This window comes from Geotrypetes seraphini, chromosome 6, assembly GCF_902459505.1.
Source record: "Geotrypetes seraphini chromosome 6, aGeoSer1.1, whole genome shotgun sequence".
In the NCBI taxonomy this organism is placed as follows: domain Eukaryota; kingdom Metazoa; phylum Chordata; class Amphibia; order Gymnophiona; family Dermophiidae; genus Geotrypetes; species Geotrypetes seraphini.
This window is the reverse complement of record NC_047089.1, coordinates 57,109,936-57,125,682: the sequence shown is the minus strand read 5'-3', so window position 1 is coordinate 57,125,682 and position 15,747 is coordinate 57,109,936. Positions and strand designations below refer to the sequence as shown.

Here is a 15,747-nt window from a genome sequence, read left to right as displayed (position 1 = left end):
GGAACTGAGGGCCATATTCTATAAACAGTGCGTACATTAAGCGTCATTAGGTGTCCTAATTGTGCCCGCTTAGCAATGCCTAAGTTCTGGATCTGCACCTAATCTTTTTTTTTTAATTGGCTTAATTGGCATGGTAATTGACTGCCTTCAAGGATACAAGTATAGTGAAAATCCACACATAACAGTAAGTAACTCTTCCACCTAAAAAGTGCAAAGTACTAAACATAGAATGTTTTATACAACATACCGTGCTTGCACAGGCTTATTCAAAAACTTAGAGGAGGAAAAAGCCTCAGAACCCAACCCTTACCACCCAAAGGACGTGACTAAAAGTGTCAAGGGTAATAACCTCACTGGCATAATAAAACCTCCTCTGTCAATGATAATGAAGGGGAAGATGAAGGGAGAGTCAGGAGAAGGAGGAGGACAATTGGGGATTTGGAGGAGATGAAGGAGGTTCTGCAATTTGGGAAGTGAGGAGGAATAGATTCGCCACTCTATGAATAGCTCTAGATGCTTTCTTTAATATGTTCATAGTTTTCAAATGTTATTCCATGTACTCCTGACATAACCATGTTGCTCAGTGGGGGGGATACAGGAGATATAATGTATAAAAGATAGTATCATACCTGGCCATCTGTGCCAATGGTGCCACCACAGTCAGTGAGCAGCTCCGACATATCATAGTAGCTTATAAACTCCCATAGGCAGGCTTCAAGATTAAGATTTCGGTAGAAGCGTAAGGTCCCTGATCCTCTGAGGGATGTGCTGTATTGGTAAGGAGATGTTTCGCCAATCACATCTAAGTTTTTCATGGCATCAGTCAGGAATCCATAGCGGGTCTTTACTTCAGTGTAATCCAGCAGGTTGGAGCACTTATGATTTCCAACCCTGGTGCCATCCGGGCTTAGTGTGAGTTCAAAGTTGGAGAGTTCTCTTGTAGAGATAATGGGCATCATACCTAGAAAGATACACCACAGAGGACTCAAAAGAAGCTACAAAAATGGGCAGTCTTGTCGGTTAACATTCGTCAGAAAAAAAAACCACGCTGGCATACTCCTTCCCTGAAGAGAGATTTGAACATACCATCGATGTGCGGCAATGTGACTGTTAGCTTGATGAGATTTGGATGGTCTGGATCGTCTGGTCCGGTGTAGCGCAGCTTGGCAGAGAATGGCTCTGCACCAACCACATCTGGTCCTCGAGGTTGACACAGTCCTAACAAGAAAGGAGAAATTATTTTCTCTTATGCTTAAACTCAACATTTGGTTTCAAGAAGGGTTTCTGTGGCTCCAGAAAAAAGAGGACGGAATGAGAAATCCAGATTTTCCTTCCATTGAAAGCAATGGAAGTAAGGAAGGCAGATTGAGACATCCAGGTTTTACTTCCATTGAAAGCAATGGAAGTAAAACCCGCATGTCTCAATCCATCCTCTTTTTTCTGGAACCATATGGTAACCGTAGTTTCAAGAAACCTCTAAAAAGCACTGATTACCAGCTATCTGGCGTGTCAAAGCAGCTCCTGATTGGTGTAGCATGACTTTAGTACGAGGAAGAGGCAGTCGGAAAATACCGCAAATGATTTTCAGCACCCGCTGGCGCCCTAGCTGCCCTCTCCTGCCTTCGATCAGCCCCTTAAATCGCATTTGCACTTTTTCGAAATTCACGGGTGTTCCTGGAACGGAACCCCCGCAAATTTCTGGGAAGTATTGTATTATTAAAAAAATATATATATTTATTTAAAAAATTTCTAACCCGCTTAAACTTAACTTATTAGATAGGTGGAATACAAGAATTTAAAATAAATAAATTTATCTAGGAGGACTCTTCACCAGTGGCATAGCTGGGACTGAATTGGGCTCAGGTGGAAATAATAATAAGGGCCCCCTTTTAACATCTTCTCCCCCAATGTATAGGGTGGCCAGGGGGCATGAGAACCCTTTCAGAACTCCAGTCAACAAACCCTGCAAAAAGCACAGACATTCCAAAACTAAATAGAAAATCTGTCATAGCAACAGAAATAGAAACTAAAATGCAAGACATCAGAGATGCCCATTTCTGCAAGCTGACTTTACAAGTTAATAAATTCAGGATAAAAAGTACTTTTTTCTACCCTTGTTGTCTGTGCATTACCTTGGTCCCAGTATCTCATTTTTGCCCTTTTCAGAATCACCTTTTTGATCAACTTTCTCACTGACATTTCTTCTCTTTTTTAAATATACCATCCATCTTCTCTGTGTCCCTTGTCCATCTTGTTCTGCATCACCTCTCTATGTCCCTGTCCCTATCTCCCCTCCCTCCTATATTCAGCATCCCACCCTGTCAATTTCCTATCTTCTCAACATATTCAGCATCTCTCCTGTGTTCCTATCTTACTCTGTTCAGTATCTCCTCTCTGTGTCCCTGTGCCAATGCTCCCTCCATGCCCAGCATCTCTTCTCTGTCTGTATCCCTGTCTCTCCCCATTTCCAGCTTCTCCTTTCTCTCTTTCCTTCCTCCTGTACCCACCACTCCGGTGCCTACATCTCCCCCCTTTCCCCACAGTATGGTATCTTTCTCTCCCTTCCTGCATTTCCCTTCCCCCCTTGTCCAATCAGTTTCTCTTCACTCTTGCTTCCACCCCAGTCCATTTCTCCTCCTCTTACCCCAATTTTTATCCAGGTCCCTCTCTTTCTTTTCTCTTTACTTCTTCCCAGGTCCAGCATCTCTCGACCATTCTTCTTCCCCTCCTGGGTCTAGTTTATACCCCCCTCCCACAGGCCCAGCATCTTCCCCATCAATGAATCTGACATCTCTCATTTCCTCTTCCTATCTTGAGTCTGATATCTCTCTCTGTCCCCCACACTGTGATCCTTTAAATTTGCAGTGGTTGTCATAAAAATAGGTAGCCACTGTTTGGTCCTGCCAGGGTCTTTACTCAACCACATCCCCCCACAGGAAGTTACATCAGATGAGGTGGGACCTGGCAGAGAAAAGGCCTGGTGGGGCCAGGTGGAGACTATTTGCTTCACTATTGCTGCTATTGGTATAGATTTGAAGGGCAGTCCGGGGGGGGGGGGGGGGAGTACAGATGCCAACCTGTGGGAGGGTGAGTAAAATAGAGATAGAAAGATGCTGGACAGCAGGGACACAGAGCAGCAATTTGATAGCAGTTGGCTCTTACTAGTGGGCAACTCTGGCCTTTGCACCAGGTTCACTCAGTGGTAGCTACACCCTTGCTCTTCATCTTTTGAACCTACAAGACTCTGACTCATTGAGTGCTTTCTAAAACTGCAGGAAAAAGAAAAGTAAATATGCCTGTAATGCATGTTATTTCCAGAATAAATTTTTTTTTCATAGGATTGTGGGTGTAGGTTTTGATTTTCTGCTGATGATGGTATGCTGTTTGTTTGTTTGTAGTGCTTGCTTGTATGTTTGTGTATATTGTTTATTTAAATTCTATTTTATTATGTATGTAATGCTGTTACCCGCTAAAAATTGTTGGATATGTGGGTTATAAATATTTAAATAAATAAATGTCATAGTAGCTTATAGGGATAGGATTAGAGGATTAGAGGCAGTTACAAAATTAGTCAGGGACACTGCTCAGGCAATTAGGCCTGATGGGCCGCCGCGGGAGCAGACCGCTGGGCAAGATGGACCTCTGGTCTGCCTCAGCGGAGGCAACTTCTTATGTTCTTAAATAAATAAAATAAAAATTTACTAAATTGTGGTGCGTGGATAAGTTTAGTAAATCTTATATCTCCACTATGTATATTTTATAGAATACATGGCTAGATCACCTATGCTCAGTCTGGGTATAAGTATGTTACTGTCGGTATATATATACATATACTGTATGCATAAGCAGTATATAATTACACAAATTTATAAAACTCATTTTCTATGTGTAATTGAGGCTTTACATATGGGAAAAACTTTCTACAATGACATTTGTAAGTAATAGCTGGTATAATTATATAGATGAATTATCTGTATTGAGCTCTTAAATTTCAAAATCAAAATCAATGATGTTGATAGCAGGCCCGAATCCTCTTAATGATATTGAAAGAGATATCAATGAATCTCTGAGCTGCCGAACACTTTGACTCAAGAGATATATGGATATCTTTGCCTAGATATGGTTAGGTCTGCTATAAACTGCAGCTGAAATATGTGAATAAAATTAGACAAAAGTGACCAAATATTGATGTTATCCAAGATGCCCCTGGAACCTTCCTGGCAACTGTTAGAAATATGCAGATAAATTCTTGCCAGGTATGAATATGCTTGGCCAAAATTTATCGGATGGCTCCAAAATTAAAAAAGAAAGGACATACCTTGGTAACTTCCAAAGTTACCCGAATATGTTCTTTTTGAATATTAACTTCAATGTATTTTCAGAAATCTCTATGTGATGTGGTATCTAGTTTTGATGGTGCCTGAATGTGGTGCATTAGATGTTCTTCCTGTGTAACACAGGACAACGGACAGATACTTTACCCTCCTCAAGATTCACTGTTACAACAGGACTCAGGAGTTCCAGGCCTTCGTTCCCATTGGAGTTTACAGCACGAGCGGCACATTGCACCCTAGACCCGGCTTGAAAATAAATGGAATCAAGCGTGATCATCTTGGAAGAAGTGAAAAATGTATCAAAATCCACCTCTCTCATGGGACTGGTAACACCATCAAGGCCGGTAGGAGCACTGACCAGCCAGCGGTAACGTGTCAGAGTGTCATTGATCTGCTCACTAGCACAAATTGAACCAGTCTTGTCATAGTCTAAGTATTTGGAATTGCAAGCCTGCGGAAAGAAACAGATGTCTGTTAAGAACTTGAGAAAATGGTAGATAGAACAGCTAATGAAACAGCTTCCGGACAATATTCAGCGCTATTTAGCCAACCGGAAATGGCTCCTGGCCAGTTAAATAGCACATAGTCAGCTATCCGCCAATATTCAGTGGGAGATAGCTATCTCTTGCTGAATGTCCTGTTAGGGAGATTGGCAGGTGATCGGCTATTGAATATATGGGATCGATGCTGACTGCGAGAGGAAGATGGGCTGCCTCCCACAGTCTCAGTATCGGGCCCCTTCTGCTTACCATTGTAATACAGCAATTGACAAAAACAAGCAATTGGAAACCAGAAACCCAAAGAATATGGTGGAGAACACTACTGATAAACTGCCCTTCAAGGCCCATCTAGCCCAGCATTCCATCTTCACAGTGGACAACCCAGGTATCTGGCCAATTGGAGTCTTAGGCCATTCCCAGTGCATCCCACAATGTAATGGGAAGGAAGACTCTGGTTGGCCCAGGTGCCTAAAGCCCCCTCCCTGGTGCATCCGAGGATGAACCAGGAAGGGGAAGGTCCGCCATTTTGAAGAGGCGGGCCTGCCAGCCAGAGGGAGTAGACTTCCCTCCAGCCAGCCTTCCTGTTGAAGGTACGAGGGGATTCCAAGTGGACTTTGGTGGATGGGGGTTTTGGGGATGCTGCTGGGGATTGTTTAAAAGTTTGCAGCAGGAGGAACTCGGCAACCCTTCTGCTGCGGACAGTGTGGGGGTGTTCGGGGGTGGCGGTGGGAGGGATTGGGCATCTCTCCCACTGGCCGACTTGCGGTGCGGTTAGGGGTTCCCTGCTGCTGCCGCTCAGCTGATCGCTGCAAGGAGATTCCCTTGCCGTGATCAGCTCAGTGGCAACATGATTCGCTAAACAGCATCTGTGACATGGATGCCAGTTAGAGAATCGGGATGGTTAGGCGGGGTTAGGTGTCTGTCTGTTAGGACAGATGCAATTCTATATAGGATACCCTTGTGTGATTCTCAAAAGCCGCTTAGGCGGCTACTGAGACCAGGCGTACTATACAGAATCAGGTCCTAAATATAGGTTCCTTTTACTAAGGTGCGCTAGCGTTTTTAGCGCGTGCTAAACGAAAAATACTAACGCAAGCTCTATGGAGGCGTTAGCATCTAGCCCATAGAGTTATCTATTAAAAAATATTTTTTAAAGGAAGTTTACCAAAAAAATATATCTGCAGGGAGCAGTCCAAGAGAGTAGCATAAATTTAACAAACCAACCACAGATGATCATCGAGTTGGTTAAAAAAAACTAAAAATAACAGAAGTGTAGTAATGTTCCTTTTATTGAAGATGAAAATAGTCATCGGATATAAGAATTGTCTGACACCCACATTTTTGGCTTATGCTTCGATTGTATGCTTTAACCCTTTCAGGACCAAGGGACATATTTGTCCCATAACTTTAAAATCCTATAAATTTTGATTGGGATAGTCTACAGTTCTAAATTTGATATGTACGGATTCCATATGATACTGCCTTTATGTAAACAAACTGGTTCCGACATTCATTCATTAGCGTCGTTGCCAGATTGACGAGAAGATTCACTTGCCACACTGTCCATAAGCCAGAAGTGTGATTTTTTTTTTAAAAAATAATGATATTTCACAAAAAAAAAAAATTTTTTGGCATCTGCAAGCCCTTTTTACCCTAAAAATGTCGTCAAAACCACAAAAATTGGCCTACGATCCTTATGGTCCTGAAAGGGTTAAGCTGTAGTTGCCGCATTACTTCTATTTTAATTGGACTGCTGAGCCATATAAAGTGTAAAAGGATCATGGATTTCTGTGGTACAACCAATGAGATTTACAGATACTATATGCAGGTACTTTCTCTGGCCCTAGTAGGTGCACAGTCTAAGGAGGGTTAAGTTTTTCATTTTTCGCTTTTGTGGAACACACCTCTTGGGCATTTATGGTTGTGTCTAGAGAGTTACACGGGAACAGAAATCCCACCCATCCCCACCCGTCCCCACCAGGATCTTCTCCATCCCCACCCGTCCCCGTCAGGATCCTCTCCATCCCAACCCATCCCCGCAAGGAATTATCTCCATCCCCGCCCGTCCCCATAAAAAGCAGCAATTACTTCTGACAGGATCATCAATTCCATAGTTTCTTTTGTGTTTGCGCTGCTGTCTTCCTTGTGGAATCTCTTTGGTCGAACCCTTTTTTTGTTCAGGTAATTAACTTATAAACCGCCTCTTTTACTAAGGCTGATGTGTCCATTATATTATATGGATGAACCCTGCTTCCAAAGCCTTCCATCCCCGTGGGAGTCCCGTTGGCTAGAGGGGGGTCTCCGTGGGTTAGGGGGGGGGATTCTCGCGGGACCCGCGGGATTCCCGTGATCCCCGTTCCCATGCAGACCTCTAGTTGTGTCTGACTGTGCAGCAATATAAAAAGACATTTGTTTTTGCAAGTATGACTATTTAGCCTTTTTGCTCAAAGGTTTAATTTACTGTGAGCTGTTATGTGTTTTAATTTTATGTATGTTTTACTTGTAAGAGATTACAGCTTCTTCAAAATACCGCTGCCTAACTGATCTTTAATGCTAAACATCACAATCACATAACTCCTCTGTTGAAACAGTTACATTGGCTTCCAGTCCAGTTTAGAATAAACTTTTAAATTATTCTTTTAACATACAAGTTCCTCATGATGGTAAAGCCAGTATTTATCATTACTTATATTCCCTTTATGTTGCTTGTGATTATTAAATGGTCATTGTTTAAAGATTCCCCCACTAGTGATGACTAGTGGGAATCTACGTACGTGCAAAACTGATTTCTTTACCTTGCTCCTTTGTTATGGAATTCTCTATCACATTCACTTCGATTAATTTTTTCTTATCAAGAATTTTGCTCATTTTGAAGAATTGGAAGAACTGGGATAGGTTAAATTACACTTTCTTTCTTTTTTTTTTAAATTTTATTTCATTTTTCAATGACATATCAAGTATCCACTTGTACAGAAAGGTAAAGTCAAGCCAAAAGTAAATATAATGCAAAATACAATACTAAACTTTTTAGTGGGAATCTCTCTTTTATACTTTTAAAATGGAACATTTGATGGCTGTACAACAGGGACGGTATAAGAAATTTATAGATGTTTGGGAACCATTGACTAAGTTCTGTAAGGAATGGTAATTGATTTTATTTTATTGACCTTTAAGCATACACATCCAGGGTGGGTGGGAGGGGGGAGGGTTTTGCATTGGAATTTCATTCGGGGAATATATGGATGGTTTCCTGTAGGTATATACTTTTGCTGATTATTTGGGGGGGGGGGAAATAGTTGTGCATTAATGTCTATAAGTTTAATATGCATTTTGTGTAATATTATGAATATTGAAATTGTTTGTTTGCACAATGGTAGTTTGGAAATTTAATAAAGATTAAAAAAAAAAAAAAAAAAAGAATTTTGCTCGGAGTTTAAAACCTTCCTATTTCAATCTGTTTTCATTTATTATAGCATTAATTTAAAAAATTATTTTTAATAAGGGACACAAGCGGTATCCTACCAGAAGCCAACTATTAGAATCAATCTAGCATAGTTAACCCTCTTAACTACAGTATACTAATAATGTATGGATGTATTTCTTTTAAATACTTTAGCAATATGTTTTCTGATATTTTATGGAGTTTCTTTCTGTCTTTCAAAATAGTTCTTTAAATTGCTATGATTTACGTGTGCAACTTTGGTGGTGTAGTAAATTTTAATAAACAGTTAACAATAAATGACAAAAAAAAAATAAGTGATTTTCCCAGAGTCAAAAGAAACTGTAGTGGGAATTGAACCCCATTCCCTCAGATTCTCAACCCTCTGTACTAGCCATTAGGCTGCTCTTACACTCCGAGGTGCTGATTCATCTGTCACAATCTTGAACACATTAGGACAGGGGTGGGTAACTCCAGTCCTCGAGGGCTGGAATCCAGTAGGGTTTTCAGAATTTCCCCAATGAATATGCATTGAAAGTAGTGCATGCAAACAGATCTCATGAATATTCATTGGGGAAATCCTGAAAACCTGACTGGATTCCGGCCCTCGAGGACCGGAATTGCCCACCCCTGCATTAGGATGTACTGTTGGATGTTTCTTCTGGAAGTGAACTCATATTCCCGATACATGCATAAGCTGAAATGTGGCTGCGTTGGGCAACGCTTACATCCAATGACTGATTTCATCTTCAATAAAGGTAATATCACCATACTGCTGCCATTTGTGGTTTTTATACATCTTCAGGTAGACTCTTCCCCCGTCCATGACAGATGGCAATCAATAGCTAGACTTGTTTATCTATACTTTCCTTTTTTAAAATTGATGTAACTTACGTGCATATCCAGTGGCATAGCGAGGGTGGGAAGCGCCGGGGTGGTGGCACCCCCCTCACATTCTTCTCCGACCCCCCCCCCCAACACTCCTTTCCCACCCCCCTCCTGCCGCACAAGCTCCCCTTCCCTTCCCCCGCACCTGTTTAGCTTCCCCGGCGAGAGCAGCATCTCTAACTTCCTGGCCGCCCCAGTGTCGGTTCTCCCTCTGACGTCACTTCCTAGTTGTGGGACCCGGAACTGATGTCAGATGAGAGTGCCGAGGCTGGCATGAGCTGCAGGTTGTTGCTGCTGTTCGCGCAGTCAAGAGCTAGAGATACAGAGACGGGGAATTGAAGGAGTGCACGTGGCGGGGGAGGAGTGGGGAGGGGGGCTGGAGAGGAGGAGGAGTGCCTTTGCCCCCCACCAAGACAGTACCCAGGGTGGTCCACCACCCCTTTACTATGCCACTGGGTATATCTACCTCACATATTAAACACCCTGTTAAAAAATTGGTTCATAGTCAGTTGCACGCGAGACACCAGCGCGCCGACAATGGAGAGCATACAATTCAGCACAAGACACCAGCGCCGTGTAGTTTTAAAGAGCTCCGAAGTGGGGTGTGAGTGAGGAACCCCCCCACTTTACTGCATAGTGTTCGCGCTGCTGTTGGGGGGGTTGGAACCCTCCATTATAGAGAAAACGGAACTTTTTCCGATTTTTTTCGGGAAAAGTTCCATTTTCTCTATAATGTGGGGAGTTGCAGCCCCCCCCCAACAGCAGCGTGAACAGTATGCAGTAAAGTGGGGGGGGGGTTTCCCCCCACACTCCCCGTTGGTGCTCTTTAAAACTTAAGTTTTCCTGTGGCGCGCTTGTGTCTTGTGCTGAATTAACAGTGCTCGATTGTCGGCGCGCTGGTGTCTGGCGCACGATTGTCCCGTCACCAAAATATTACCATCTAAATTAATTTAAATCACATACATTTAATTCAATCTTTGTAGGCCACTGCTGCTGCCTTACCTGTTTCTTTAGAAAAATTAAATTTCAGGCAGTAACATTTTCAAAAATGAGACATGTAGCGGCTATTTCTTGTCTTATCTAAAAGCTACAGATAATATATATCTGTAATGAAAACTTAAATGCAAATGGCAACGCAGTATATGCAAAATAATAAATATTCCCTCCCTTTAATTTCTACAGGGAAACTGTAAGTCACATATTTTTTTACGCCAAGCTAAAAGAAAATACTCTGCTGAGAAATTTGCAATCAATGACTTGTACTCACCGTAACACACACCACAGGATAGCCAGCGATGGGAATGGGAACCTCTTTAATCCTTGAAATATCATCATAAATCAAGAGTGAGGTCACTTGGGGAACAGATGGGAAAGTGACATCCGCCATGCTGTTCATTTCTTCGATGTACACGATGGCCTTAGTCATCTAAAAATCAAGAACAGCACAGAACTAATATGGGATTTTACAATCGAATCTAATCTGAATTTCTTTATCGTACTTATCCAGCACATGATCAAGGCGATTTACAAATTAAGAAGCCCATAATGAAGAATGGGGAATAGTGGATACATCACGTCAATGAGAAGGCTACAATGTTGCAAGTAGATAGGGAAGTGGGGAGGAGGTAACGGGCCATAAAAGGGAGGAAATAAATAGTGTATGGGAAGGCAATCATGGGTTACAAATGGAGAATGAGGAGTACAAACATTGAGTCAAAAGAGGTAACCATCGCACTGAAGGGAGGCCGAGTCATTGACTAGTAAGGAATTTATCAAACAAGAATTTTCAGCATTTTCCTGAAGGTGAGATAGCTTATCTCTGCCCTTATTGCTGTGGAAAGGTTGTTCCAAGTTCTTGTGAATAGGGTATTGAACAATGTAAGATTTTACAACATGCAAAAATACCTAAAAAGCAAGCATATATCTTTTCTTCTTTTTTTAAAAAAAAAAATCTTTATTGATTTTCAAACTTTGACAGTGCAATACAATTAATTGAACATAAAATACTGCATAAAACACCCTATTAACTACACAAGTAATACATAAAACAATCATTTTCTCCCATCCTCCTCCCAATTATTAATACAATAAGACATATGATGTGATTACAATATTATAATTAAGTAATTTAAATTCTCAAAATACATTTCCCTCCCCTCACCCACCCACCCTGGATGTATATATCTCTTCTTCAAATAATAAACTTTTACTTATTATGAATGGGGTTGCCATACAACATATTAAAAAAAAAATTGGAAAAACTGGGATAGATTGAGCTATAATTTTTGGTGGAGTTCGTTGTGCCACATCTTTAAAATGGAACGAGTAATTGCTACAGCAGGGGCATTTTAGGAAATTTAATGATGTTTGGGGGCCATTAACAAATTACTGTACAGAATGAATATTGTTTTTTCCCTTTATTTATACCCGTCCAGGGTGGGGAGGGGGGAGGGATATGTTATGTTATGTTTTCTTATGCTTAAATACAATTGAGGGTATAAGGGGAGGGGATATTTTATTTGTATTAGTTTTTGATGGAATATTAAATGATATTAAAGTGTCAAGTGATTGTATCTTATGTTGCACTTATTGAAAGTTAAAAAAAAATGAATAAAGAATTAAAAAAAATAAATAAAAAGCAAGCATATAGAGAGAGCGCACCTATTTTGATGGGCTTTTGCATGTAGATTTTCCTGGAGAAATCAGCTCTTATGTTCTTATGTGAGTCAAGTATAGGATAATCAAGCCACTTTGACATCACTGATGAGGTTGGCTCTTAAGCATTAGTGGAAAGAGGCATTATGACATCACAATCTCAGCTTTGGATTGTTGCTACTCTTTGGGTTTCTGCCTGGTACTTGGGTTGGCCACTGTTGTAAATAGGATGTTGCTCTTGATGGACCTTCGGTCTGGTCCCAGTATGGCAATTCTTATGAGGTAAGTGCTCTGACACGCATAGGAATTCTATGAGCATCGGAGCATTTACTGCACTGGCTCACGCTAAAAACCTCTCAATCAGCTTGATAAATGAGGCCCTTAAACGGAATGTCCTGCATGTGTGCTGGTATTGCTTAATTCATGTAGAAATGCATTTAAATTGTAAATATAGTATTCCATCTGGTAATTGTGTCTAAAGTGATTTTCCAAATGGAATTACTGAAGAGAATGTACTATTTTCCACAGTACAATGCAATCACATTAAGCACACTATCTGTAGTCTTCTGTGAAAACTTCAAAGGTACAAATTATTTTAAGTATTTCTCATTAACTAATATATATTCAGAATTAGACTGAGTAGTTAACGTTAGTAATATGAGGCTTCTAAAAACAAAGGGCATATTCTGTAAATGGCACCATAAGTTAGGTGGTGCCACCTTAATTGTTTTAATTGGCGGTAATTAATGACATAATTTAAAACCAATTAAAACCTCATTAAAAAAAGTAGGCACCAGGTCGCACCTACAGTGTAGGTGCTGTTATTGCGCCTATAGCAGGATGACTAACACCGCATTATGCCTAATTGGGCATGGTCAGGGGTGGAGCGGGACTTAGGTGTCATTAGGCATACTTCCCTAAAGAACTTAGACGCCTTAGATTTAAATTAGGTAGGCGCTCCTAAATGTAGGCACTCCTTTACAGAATTGCTCCCTAAGTATGGTACTTACCACATGCTGTCGCTTCTGCAGCTATGTTGGTGCACATAACCACCTCCTGAAGAAGTGCTGATAACTGTATTCATGGTAACTGTGAATATTTAATGCATGGTAAAGAACATTTTTGTGCAATAACTGCATGAGGACATGCTGAATATACCTCCAACAGTTAGCACACAGTCTTTCCACACATTGAGCCAGCTTACGCTCAAAATTGCATGTACTAATGTGAGCATGTGACCAATTTGTGCATGCAGTCCGTTTGACAAGCCAATTTGCACAATAATTGGGCGCTAACAACCCATTATTGGCGTTAATTGGCAAAATTTTGAATTTATGGGTGCATCTTGCAAAGCGCTATTCTATAAAGGTGCACACAGAAAAGGGGGTGTGGCCATAGGAGGGACTGGGAGGGTCATGGGTGTTTACTACAGATGCGTGCAGTATTATGGAATTTGGGAATCCATGCCTAAAAAAATAACTTACACCTCACGCAACATCCTCTACTTCCCCTGCCCTGCTACAATGACTAAACAACTACAAACAATCCAAAACACAGCTCTGAGACTCATCTACTCATTGAGAAAACACGACCATATTACAGAAGCATACATCAACTCACATTGGCTACCAATCCAAGAAAGAATACTATTTAAATTATACTGTATGTTATTTAAAGCCTTAAACGGAGACAGCCCAACTTACCTGAACAACCGCCTCATCCAAACCACCTCAATCAGACATAGAAAAACACCCCCCCCATTCACACACCCCTCGATCAAAGAAGTAAAGCACTCAAGCAGCTAAACTAGATAACCAAATCTCCAATCTACCGATAACGACACCAGACTACAAGACGTTCAGAAAAGAAATAAAAACTATACTCTTCAAGAAATTCCTGAAACAGCCCTAACTTCAAACTTACCGTCCTTCCCCCCTCCCTCTTCCCGCCACACAGAAACTACATAACCTACTCTTTACCTCTCTAGAAAGGACAAATGTTCTTCCATTGTAACCCTCCGTTTTTTATCTCTTTTGTAATCCGCCTTGAACCGCAAGATAATGGCGGAATAGAAATCTCTAATGTAATGTAATTTACGTGCCAGGATTTACACCAGTTTTCAGACTCCATTTATAGAATTCCCCCCACTATTCATTGATTTTTGCAGCCAAAGCATAGTAGAGTACTAATATTTATTGCTCTTTAGTAAACGCTGGCCCCTTAAATTTCTTCACATTTTTACTACCTGAGTTTCTGCCACCATGTTCTCATCAGGTCTCAGGTGAACAGTGAAGGCCTCTCTCATTTCCCTTGTTCCATCATACAGAACTTCAATTTCCACAAAGTGCTGGGTCTCACCTTCTTTAAACTCAATTTCTGCAAATACAAAAACAACTTTTCATGCCGTACCTTGCATTAACAGAACTTTGTGAATGTACTGATGGTGGCATAAGAAGTTGAATATATGAAGAAAGCCTTCAAAAGAAACATATTTTATTTCTTATTATTGCTTGATTACCCGTCATTCGCTGTGAGCAACACAATGTGGGGCGTGGAGGTTCAATAAAACATCATGAAAAATAATAAATCATCCTACCTATAAACATTCAAGGAAATCAGTCTCCCAAATATAACAACCCAAAGAAAACATCATAATTGCTTTATTAATCTCTATCCAATCTCAAGTGTGCTGCAATCTTAACAGGACCTTTGTCTTCATTCCCAGTCCTTAGGGGGCTGTCAATAGGTTTGGTTTGTAGAACAGGCCTAATACTCGTAAATACGCATGAGAGGGATTTCCAGGCCTACTGCCTCTTTAGTATGCAAATCTTTGTTTCTCTGACCTGTTGGTTGCCCTCAAGGACCCAGAAGGCCAAGGCACTAGGGTTTATAACAAATTTCCAAATAGACAATTATTCACTCAGGGGTATAGTTATCAACATGGACTACCGTTAAGATGAGCTATTTTCACACAGGTCCCATTTTATGCAAAGAGACCTCGTTACTAATAACTGGGTTAACAGTAAAATAAAACCTCTGAACAGTAGCTCATTTCTCCCCTTAGTACCCTTTTAAAAATAATGTTATTTTTATAGCATTTATAATTATATTCAGGTGATATCACTTGTACAGAAAATAATTCACTCAGTATCTTGGCTTTTTCTGTATGGCATGTACAGAGAAACAGGAGTAATTTGCAAGCAGGTTCAAAATAGAGCTATATAAGAACACATATTGATATCAAATATCCTTATGTACATGTTCTCCCCTGAACCTAATACTACCCATTTTTTACTGTGGGTTACCTAAAATTAGGGGCCTATACTGTATGTTACACACTAAGGGCTCCTTTTACAAAGGTGCGCTAAGCGTTTTAGCGCGTGCTAATCATGAGCTAAACGCTAATGTGTGCATGTTAGTCTATGGACGCGTTAGTGGTTAGCGCACGTGTATATTTAGCGCGTGCTAAAATTCATAGTGCACCTTAGTAAAACAGGGGGTAAGTTTAGCGTCCCAGCTTGGGTTGGGTAGTCTGTAAGGTTAGTGTTCATTATTGGCATAATGGTTACAAGTACGATTTGGGGATATTATCGGTCCTGCTAGATGTTTTATAATTGTGAGGGCTTAGGCAATTATGATGAGATAAACCATAACTATCTTGTCCCCAGATGATGCTAGTCTGGGTATTGTTAGTGTCTTTATTTGTGAATATATGTTTTTAACGGTGATTGGCTGACTGGTTTTATGTGTGTTTCAAGGGAACTCTGCGTGTATGAGAATTACATATTTCTTGATCTCCTGAAGAAGCTCTGGCGAAACGGGTCCCGTTGAGATCAGAAATCAGAAGCGTTTTATTTCAATCAGATGTTTATAAGCTAAGTTCCCTTTTTTCAAAAATAAAAAATTTTGATACTGATGCACATTTCAGTTA

General features: G+C 40.7%; 1 protein-coding gene across 2 annotated transcripts in view; it reads right to left on the bottom strand.

The window, feature by feature from the left end:
* Positions 1 to 15,747, bottom strand: part of FREM2 (FRAS1 related extracellular matrix 2) — a 277,418-nt gene that overhangs the window by 33,665 nt on the left and 228,006 nt on the right. For both annotated transcript variants that reach the window (XM_033948675.1, XM_033948676.1), the window contains exons 12-16: positions 14,062 to 14,192; positions 10,429 to 10,587; positions 4,482 to 4,785; positions 1,087 to 1,218; positions 630 to 961 (exon numbers count right to left, since the gene is read on the bottom strand). In XM_033948675.1, the coding sequence (XP_033804566.1) occupies positions 630 to 961; positions 1,087 to 1,218; positions 4,482 to 4,785; positions 10,429 to 10,587; positions 14,062 to 14,192 (1,058 nt within the window). The remainder of the gene's footprint in view (positions 1 to 629; positions 962 to 1,086; positions 1,219 to 4,481; positions 4,786 to 10,428; positions 10,588 to 14,061; positions 14,193 to 15,747) is intronic.